The sequence below is a fragment of the Branchiostoma floridae genome, chromosome 4, assembly GCF_000003815.2.
Source record: "Branchiostoma floridae strain S238N-H82 chromosome 4, Bfl_VNyyK, whole genome shotgun sequence".
Lineage (NCBI taxonomy): Eukaryota > Metazoa > Chordata > Leptocardii > Amphioxiformes > Branchiostomatidae > Branchiostoma > Branchiostoma floridae.
In genome coordinates this window covers 31142314-31152756 of record NC_049982.1, presented here as the reverse complement: position 1 = coordinate 31152756, position 10443 = coordinate 31142314, and the positions used below count along the sequence as shown (strand labels likewise).

At 42.5% G+C, this 10443-nt stretch overlaps 1 protein-coding gene across 1 annotated transcript; it reads right to left on the bottom strand.

The window, feature by feature from the left end:
* Positions 1–36: 36 nt before the first annotated feature.
* On the bottom strand, positions 37–5548 carry LOC118413775. Its single transcript, XM_035817307.1, has 5 exons — positions 5419–5548; positions 4349–4483; positions 3504–3607; positions 1457–1567; positions 37–216 (listed from the first exon to the last, which is right to left on the bottom strand). Exons 1-5 carry the CDS (start codon positions 5465–5467, stop codon positions 37–39), a joined length of 579 nt encoding a protein of 192 aa, XP_035673200.1. The 5' UTR covers positions 5468–5548.
* Between the last annotated feature and the right edge of the window lie 4895 nt (positions 5549–10443).

Sequence of the window (10443 nt, the reverse complement as noted above, 5' to 3'; positions counted from 1 at the left end):
AAAAGCAGAAAGCCCTTCCCCTCTCTGGGATGCATTCTAAGTAATAAGTGAGAGAATTTCCGCACACATTGCGACAGCGAGGATAGACACAAGCCCGAGGGACGCCAATATCCCCTCGGCACCACTGTTGCCACTTCGGGCGGGGGCCCGAGGGTCGTTGTGGTCCGTCAGGATGTGGGTGTTACACCTATCGCCCGTGCAGCACAGCTTGCACATCTGAAAAATAAAGATGGAGAAAACTAGATAGTCCTGATTAATTTCATCAGGTTGGAGGACAACTGGAAAACAAGGTTTTCTATTTAGACATTACAGTTCACAGTCGAAGTTTCGGTATCCGTCTGTTACCTTTACTTATCGATTCTGACTGGTTCACTTTGCACTTAAGCTATAGTCTTCGCTATACGTATGGATGCGTTTACGTTACGGTTACTTATACCCCCCTCACAATAGGCGCGATTCGATCGGAAGACTAGTTTACGAACTCTGATTGACATTTTCGTGAGTAAGACGTCCGGTGTTCTCACGATCATCTTGCGATTTTTAGGGATCGCCGGCAGTTTTCAGGAGTCTTACGACGGTCGCGGTGCAGCGAAACATGTTCTTAACATATGCGACTAGTCGAAGGAAATCTCCAAAATAGCACAGCTCGTTACCGAGTCGCAGATTGTGCGTACAAATCGTGCGTACCTTGCAAGGGTATCGGTCAATAGTATTGCGTCAATCCAACGATTGAAGACCGATAGGCGAGCAAAGACATAGTTATTAATCATCGAGCGCAAATCGGATGGCGAACGCCCGTCAGTTGGGCAACGTTCGGGCGACGTTCGCCCGACTTCCGTTTGTTTACAAATATTGAATTTCTGGGAATGTGAGGGTAATTCTAACATTGTGGCCGCTGTGGCAGTATGTAGGCTGGCTTTGTGACACACTTTCTTTTCTTGCGTCATTTCTATTATGCTCGCGCATTCCATTCATTGGTTAAAAAGATTACGACAACAAAATAAGCAACATTTATTGATCTCTTGCCTTTTTTTAGGAACGTTTTGTGTTACCTTGTCCGCGTGCAAGAGGTCATGGGAGGTTTATTATCATAGATTTATTCACCGTCGATCTCACGAGCCTCGCGTATATGTGAGTGGGACAGTTTTGAGGCGAAAAATGCGCAAGACCATCTTAAGATCTTAAAATCAGCCGACCTTCCTGCGATCGCGAAGAACGTCCGAAGATCGTATATAATGTGAGGGGGGTATTACGACGACTCTAAGACAATCGTACGATGGTTCTACGACAATCATACGGCGATTCTAAGACGATCATACGATGGTTCTACGACAACCGTACACGATCGTACGACGATCCTGCGACAATTGTATACGATCGTACGGCAATCCTACGACGATCGAACAAAGACCGTACGACGATCCTAAAATTAATGTCACTGGGGCCAAAAGCTTACCTTTGCCTGCTCGTCGGCTATCATGCAGGTCTCGTACTGCCAGAAATCGGTGCATGAAGGCTTGCAGCTCCGTTTGTACGACACGTTGAATCCCTCTCCGATTCTCTCCACCTTGTAGGGAAAATATGTTTTTTAAAATCTAATTCACTTTGACAACAAATGGAAATTAAATAATGTGTATGACAAGAGATTGTTTGCGCGCGTGTCCGACCCCCTACAAAAGTTACAAAAAATAAATTTTCACAGAGAACTAAAAAGCTTGAAAGAATATATGAGGACGTTAAGAGGTTGTGATGAAATTTTGGGTTATAGTTAGAATTTTAGAATTTATGGAATATGACAAAGATGGACTTCCACTTAGTAATAAAGAAATCGGAACATTTTTGGAAAGTGTAAATAAGTTAACTGTGTGCCCTATAAGCCGGAAAAGTGTGCCGAGGACCTTTGGTTGATGTGATGAGGGTAGTGGAGTATATAATGGGTGCTGTTTCGGACCGGCACCCAGAGCTACATGCTGGGCTGTTACGTAATTCTGTGGAAAAAAGACTGGAGTTCAAGCTGCAGGTGCCGATCCGAAGACGAGTAAGCAGAATACAGGGATAGCAAGGGCCATTACTAAGATATTTACAGTCAGCAGGACAAAATTGCTGATAAATAAAGGTTTTAAATTGGCAAAGGTTTAAGGAGCTGGGGGGTTGCGAGGTTGTTCCAGTATGAGATAGAATATTAAACAAAACTTTAGAGCGTGGTTTTTCTAGAAATTGGTAGTGCTTAAGCTTAGCTCATTACGCAGGTCGTATGTACATGAAGAAAAAATAAAACAGCGGGAAAGGAGCACAAATTCAAGTAAAAAATCACGAGTTAAACTGTTAACAATCTTGGAGAACAAGCTGAGACGACAGACATGTCTTCTGTTAGATAACGTTTCCATGACATATACGACGACCCCCTTATGGCACCTGTCACGACAATTGAGCAGTGATATTAGCTGCGTTCAACAAGAATTGATTTGCTCAATTATCGTGACCTCCCAACTGTGTTAGCTCCACCATGCGGTAATGTAAAGAGTAGCAGAACATTTAAGACAAGGGGTGAGTACTGGTACAGAAAATTTAGGTACAGGTACGGTCCAGGTACAGGTCCGGATATGAACCTGGACCTAATTATCTGTAAAACGTGTGAATAGGCGATGTATACTAAAACAACGGTCCATTTCGCTACAAAGAATTCTGTTTGGTGGAACTCTTTATGTAAAACACTAACTTCCTCTGACTATTAACTCTTCTCTTCTTCGCTCTAGTTATATCCTTGGACTTATAAGCCCCCAAACACGGAACGCCTGCCGGTACTACTGTCGTTTTTTCTGTACCTGTCCAACAAGAAAAAAAACACACCCCCATTTATGACTAAAGTTTGCCAGTCCAAAACGTCGAATTAAAATTTGTTGTCTTAAAAGAAAGCAGAGCTGCACCATATGAGCAAGAGAAGGTATTAATATCGCTTATTCCTTAACCAGGTTAACGATTGTGCCTTTTCACTAAATCTTGAGTTCCACGACCTTTGCCAAATTGTTTGATTTTTTTTCGAGTAAAGTATTTATAAATTTTACCATTTGAATATGCGAAAAGGTCCTGATTTGCATAATTTGTCTCGGTTGATCATTTTCTCCATCTATGAGGCATAAGTCCAAAGTATGAAAGTCGTATCATAGCAGAGAAAGCCATTTTAGTGCGTCCTCATTAACTATGTAAATATTAAACTAATCTGCATGACTTATGTCTGATAAACGTCACATTGACTTAGCTTCATAATGTCGTGAGTGTGAAATTCGCATCATTTATTACAATGGTATTATGACATCTTTTCATTACTTATGTAAATGAGTTTAAGAACTTGGCCTTTCTTTCCACAACTGCTACGCACCTACCAAAAATCACTAAGTTCCATCCACAATTTATCGAGTTATATACTGTTGACCTACATATAGACCCATCACCCTAAGGAATAACCGAAAACATAGCCTTCTTGGCGAAGGCATAAAACTTACCCAGCATGCTTCTTCCTCTTGGCACTCGATGACATGTCCACCAAGGCCGTTTCCCGTCATGCACTCTCGTGATGTCCCCTCGCAGTAGTAACACATGGTGTTCCCTGAACCAACAGCGGACAGTAAGTTTGGAAATCATTCTCTAAACGTAAATGTATGTTCCGCTGCAGTACCGTAGGAATCTGCTAGGAAGCCCACATTGAATTTGACATTCGTCTTGCTAACATCTACGTACCTGCCAAATATCACGAATATCCATTAACAGCTTCTTTGAGTTGTACTCCTTACATATATACAAAAACACACATGACGTTCACAGCCACTCCACCAAAGGGCATTTAAACCAAAAGCATATACTGAAGGTAGCTTTCCCCTAGTCTGACAACAGATTAGACGGTAGAAAGAGAGCGATCCAAAGAGTTCGAAGATAGCGCGATTCCTTGAAATATTTTGAGTTTTTCTTTTTTTGAGTCTTCTTTTATGCCAATAAGGTTTTAATTGAAATTACATTTCCATTGATCACTTCTGAAACAGAACGGTGAAGTTTTTATATATGGAAACTGTATAACTACGGGAAAACAAACAGACCCAAAACAACACATCTCCGTGAATAAGTGGTCTCTTCGGTTGACCCCATGACCTGGACTGCCATGTCTGATTAACGACTAGTTCTTCCAGGGCTGTGCTTCCTGCCAGTTTGCGAAGTCTGACTTTGTGGTCATCTGCCCAATCACTTTCTGCCACTCAAACGAACACACACCAAAAGCATCGACTCATTAAACTGGGTGGGCTAGATACAGATGTTTCTGTGTTAGATACAGGAAATGCACAAAATGTTATTATACCTTTCTTGTACATTGTGGAGTTGTCCAAAGAAGCGACTGTAGTGACGATACCTTGCCACGTGGTGGAGCTTGCGTGTGGAGTTGTCCCTGCTGTAGGCCCGTCCTCTGCTGTGGTACCTCCACCAGCGCCGGTCACTGCAGCAACGCAGTGAACAGTGAACAGTGCAACTGATATAGTTTTTCGTCACAACGACATTATCAGGGGAAACTGAAACCATGACCACATGCTAAGAATTTATAAATCTTTAACTTCATCAGTAGAAAAAATGGCCTAATGAAGTCTGATATGGGGGCAATAAAAATCGTGCGACGGTGGAGAAATTTTGAACATGTTCAAAATCTATTTCAGCTCTATTTTCGTCATAGGATGCTCCCCGATTTACTATGATTCACATGCGATTGACGCAGGTACGCTCTTATGACATCATCGTACGATGCATTACGATTCTTGTGACCACAACTTTATATATTTAAACCATTGCTTCCTATTCTTCCCCGACTTACGACGTACTGCGCTTATACCAAGCATAAAACCGCCATCGCAGTCAATCGTACGATTCTTATGACCTGGGCTTTACATCACATTTTTTGTAATGTTCCATACAGTAAGGAACTCGCAGGCGACAGAAGTACACCCGAATTTCGTCCATATTACAAAGCTTGACATACAAGTAACCACATAAAAACAATGACCTTTTACACTCGTGCTTAACATAGTACAATAATTAACTGAAAATCATGTTGTACATTCCATACAGGAGCTACAGATGATAGCCAAGTGTTGATGGTGTTACTGTGTTATTGCCTTGTTACTAATGGTTTTTACGAAAAAATAACAATTCTGTCGTCGTCAATTGAGTCTGTCGTCAGTGACAAGGCACAATTTTTTATCGGAAACATTGAATTGTCCGAGAAACGATGTTTTGTAAAGCAATTTTTCTGTGTCCCCCCCCCCCACACACCAAAAAACCCCTCAACTCTAAATCGTTCTATATCTCTAAGTATCTTTCAAACCCCGCAGTGACGCAAGCTTGACGCAAGAGCAGAGAGAGTAGACGTTAAAAACCTACCTGTCGTGTGGCTGCAGAGGTCACAGCTCCTTCGGCAGTGTTGGTTCATGTAGGTGGGGTTATTGTGGCACTCTCCATACCAAATTCTTACAGCGCAGTCGTCGCCATTCGTGTCCTCGCAGTTCGACCCTAAAATACAATGAAAGCATCATTTGCTGTAGTAATGGTATATAGTCTGGTGAAAACTTGTGGGGCCGCGTAGCAAAGTGGTAGTGTATTCGGCCCGTGACCGAGAGGTCGCCGGTTCGAATCTGCCTGCCGTGTTGTCGGTCTTGTGCCCTTGGGAAAGGCACTTTACACGACTTTCCTCACTTTAGTCAAGTGAAAATGAGTCGTCCCTCGGATAGGACGTTAAATGGAGGTCCCGTGTTTGGGGAGAGCCGCACCCCGGGCACGTAAAAGAACCCGCCACATGTGCGATGGTGCGATGTGGCGGATCAAACCATTCCGGCCAAAATGGGGTAGGGAATTTCCCGAGCAGCCTCGTAACCCCTGCTTCGCCTATTGAGTCAGTGAAGTCAAGCTTGCTTAAGCTTGATGTTTCTGACTTAGGGAGAAGAGATGCTGCTACAGTTATCGCTATGGGCCGCTCTTCATCACCATGATGGTAACATCAGGCCCTACGAACATGATTTAGAAAAAAAAAACCTGTAAAAACTGACCGGTGTAGCGTCTTCTCATCTGTCACCTTTGAGTCAGGATAAGGCCATGTTGATTCTTTACAGATGGAATATACAAAGTAGGTAATGATTCTGTCCTCTTACTTAACATACTGTATGCATCTATATTTTCCAGGATTTCGGAATAGCCTTTTTGAGGGCAAACAACTCACAAACCCAATTATGTATTTCTTTCAGTCTATTAAAACAGGACTCATCTGTCATGCCTAGTAGATCTTTTAGGTAGATAAAACCACCTTTTATCCAATTTGGGAAAAATATAACTATATTCTTATACAGAATATGTTTGTTTCCCGATAAAACGTCCTTGGTTTCCCAAATAATTTGGTTTTGAATTTTTGCGTTTCGTCGCCCTCGAAACGCAATGTATTGGGTTTTACCTTCAGTGCTTGCATGCTTGCATGGTTGGTTGGTAGGTAGGTAGGTAGGTAGGGTTACACGTTGTTTCGCAACAATGCCAGTTCGCAACAGCCAGTTCGCAACAAGGCAAGTCTTTTCGCAACAAGGTATAGGTCTTTTCGCAACAAAGTACAAGTCGTTTCGCAACATTTGGATGTTATCAATCTTGATAGCCTAATAGTGTTAGAAATCGTATTATTAACGTAAAAATCTTACTGGGTGCGAAAGGCAACCCCGGCGGCATGGGAACATGGTGCCGCATGGACCATGGGACCGCATGGGCCTGATAGCCCGATGATTTTCATACGCCGGGCGGTACAGTTTTATATGCGGCGTGCACAGGGACCGTAGGGCCTGAGATTAAAAATATATATATTTATTTCAATGCGCGGATCTGCTAAGCGTATGGATTGTGGTACCCGACCATTTACCCGATGAGAGCCCGATGATATTTTCATACGCCGGGCGGCGCCCGAGTTTCGGCGGCGTGCGGGTGTTAGTCCGCCGCCGGCCTGAGTCAACTTCGTCTGGTGGGGAATTTCGCTGCGAATATTAGTTCGCAAGTTCGCCTGAAACCGTAGGGGAAGGCGATTAAAAATATATTTATTTCAATGCGCGGATCTGCTAAGCGTATGCCATGATTGTGGTACTCGACCATTTACCCGATGAGAGCCCGATGACCGGGTGGTACAGTTTCATACGTCGGGTGGTACGTTAATAATACGATTTTTAACACTATTAGGCTATCAAGATTGATAACATCCAAATGTTGCGAAACGACTTGTACTTTGTTGCGAATAGACCTATACCTTGTTGCTAAAAGACTTGCCTTGTTGCGAACTGGCTGTTGCGAACTGGCATTGTTGCGAAACAACCTGTTACCGTAGGTAGGATGGATGGATGCATGGTGCAGTCACGCAGTCAAAGTTTATACCTCCATTTTACGCAGTTGTGGTCGGTACTGAAAGCCTCATAACATCTGGTTACATCGAATGAATGAAGCGTCCGTATGGTGATATTTCAGATCCATTGGAGTAAAATATAATCAAGTGAATTATCCCACATAATAATTTGCATTACCTATTCATAAAGATGAAATAAATTCCTAATTAGACCAACGCATTGTATGTGAATATATAAGTAGGCAATGACGTCATCGAAACGTCTCAAGAACGTATGACCGCAACAAAACGCTAACCTGAGTTCAGTAGAATGCGCGCTCAAACCGTTTAAAAAGTGTAGCGAGTGGGCCTTGCTGCGAGTGATCGTGGGGTGAAATCCCTCCCCGGAACAGCCAGTTCCCGGGGAATGTCCCGCATTTGGGGATCGGAGTTGACCAACAGGTTGTTACTAGTAGTTGCGTAATTTTATGTCAGCGCGGGAAATAGAGTCAATTCTTTCGACATAATTCTGGAACAAGAGCGGGTCGCGTTCCCAAAATTCCTGTTCTAAATTTGAAGCTCTTTAGTTCGGCAACGTAAGATACAAACCATCGTAAGTTTGTATGTAAAACACGGGCGTTACTTTCACGGGCAAGCCTCGCCATTTGGCCCAGCCCACAAACCGCCAGGGCAGTGTCGGCAGTGTTAGAGGCACACTTAATCAAAGGGCCGCCGGCTATCAATCAAACGCGGATGTTGATTAGAGTTTCAAACAGTCATGGTGCCGTACAGCGAACTTCATGCTTCGTGAATACATTCCTTGACTTTATTTCCCACAGCGGTGCTTCTACAAAACATTTATTAGACTGTAACACTGAGTCCAACATGTTTTAAAGAATAGAACTGACGCGAAACAGCGGTTTTTGCCCGGTATTTTTCTTGAAACATGTCCGTGGGAATATCGTCTGAATGCCCATATAACATCTATGCCACAAGATTGCACAAGAAAAAAAAAAAGATTTTATCAAGAAAGCGACCGAAAACATAAATAATACTATGTAGTGAGGTTAAAGCATAATGTACACTCACATACAATACATGTAACAACTACTCAATCGGTGAAGTCACAGGCCTTCGGATCCGAAAGTCCCTGGTTCGAAACCGAGAGTGGATTTTTTTCTTTTTAAATATTGAAGATAATATAGAAATATTCTATTTATTTATTGATATTATATTTTCATATATCATTTTTTTTAGTATTCATTTCATATATGCAAGGCCTTTGTCTTATGAACAGGACTTCATAGATTCCAAACCCGGCATTCGAATTTTTCTGTTCATGGTAATGGAAAATACTGTAGTAGTATAGTAGGTGTACGCTGCTATCATTTATTCTGGCGGAGCAAGGTGGAGCAGGTCAGAGGTCGTCGTCTGGCGGCCTAGTCTAGGGATATTTTCTGAGCTTTGGGTAGGGGGGAAACAGGGGGCAAGTCGACCTTTTGACCCACCAAGGTAACAAGACAAGACACCCCCAAGACCCCAATCATGAGGGAAATGCCTTTATTTGGCCTGGTTGTAAGCCTCTACGCCGGTAAATCTTACATTTTTCTTTATCTCATCTATTTTTTTTGTTCAACTAAGGTTCAGGCTGACCTTCTTACCCACCAAGGTAATTCTTACAAACCACCCCCCAACACCGCCCCACCCCCTCGTGTGAGACATGCCCTTATTTGCCCTGGGCGTAAGGTTTACCTTACTTTTTCTTTATTTTTATCTATTATGGTCGCTAAGGTTAGTTTTACGCACGAACATATACCGTCTATATGTACATGCAGTGAAACATTGCTTTGGAGTAACTATACGTGTTGCTCCGGAGTAAAAACACTGCTCCGGAGTATGCTCCGGAGTAAGTGAGTAAGTATATTAGTTGTAAGTAAGTATATTTGTCGTGTACGTACGAACATATACCGTCTATATGTACATGCAGTGAAATATTGCTTTGGAGTAGCTATACGTGTTGCTCCGGAGTAGTAAAAAAACTGCTCCGGAGTAACAAAAACTGCTCCGGAGTATGCTCCGGAGTAAGTGAGTAAGTATATTTGTTGTAAGTAAGTATATTTGTCATGTACGTACGAACACATACCACATATATGTACATGCAGTGAAATATTGCTTTGGAGTAGCTATACGTGTTGCTCCGGAGTAAAAAAACTGCTCCGGAGTAACAAAAGCTGCTCCGGAGTATGCTCCGGAGTAAGTGAGTAAGTATATTTGTTGTGAGTAAGTATATTTGTTGTAAGTAAGTATATTTGTCATGTACGTACGAACATATACCACATATATGTACATGCAGTGAAATATTGCTTTGGAGTAGCTACACGTGTTGCTCCGGAGTAAAAAAAAACTGCTCCGGAGTATGCTCCGGAGTAAATGAGTAAGTATATTTGTTGTAAGTCAGTATATTTGTCATGGACGTACGAACATATACCATCTATATGTACATTCAGTGAATCCTTGCTTTGGGGTAGCTACACGTGTTGCTCCGGAGTAAAAAAAAGCTGCTCCGGAGTAAGTGAGTAAGTATATTCGTGTTAAGTGACACATACGTATTTGCCATGTACGTGCCTGTTATGTAGGCATATATCAACACAACAACACAAAAGACAGTAGTGTACGGGGATGCTGTTTCTTAAGACTATACTATCACTTGACGTGTATAGAAAATATATCAAGGAATTCATAACCAACGTATATTTCGTCCTGTATGTCAAACATAGTATCACATTAGGAAAGAAAAGTTGTACTGCAAGCGATATGGCGGCCTCACATTACTTCAGGACAAGGTAACCATATTTTTTCATCAATGTCTGTTCTGAGACCCAGTTCTTGCTGTGTACAATCTCATTACTGTAACGAGGCAACGCAGCGAACTCTATTAGATAAAACTTTTTGCCAGCGCGCTTCGTCTATTTGATGACACTTTGAGGAACATCGCCTGGCTGGTTAGGTAGTGCGATGGACCAGTCTCGATAAAGTGTCCACTCCTCCTCGTCACAGCTGTGCTA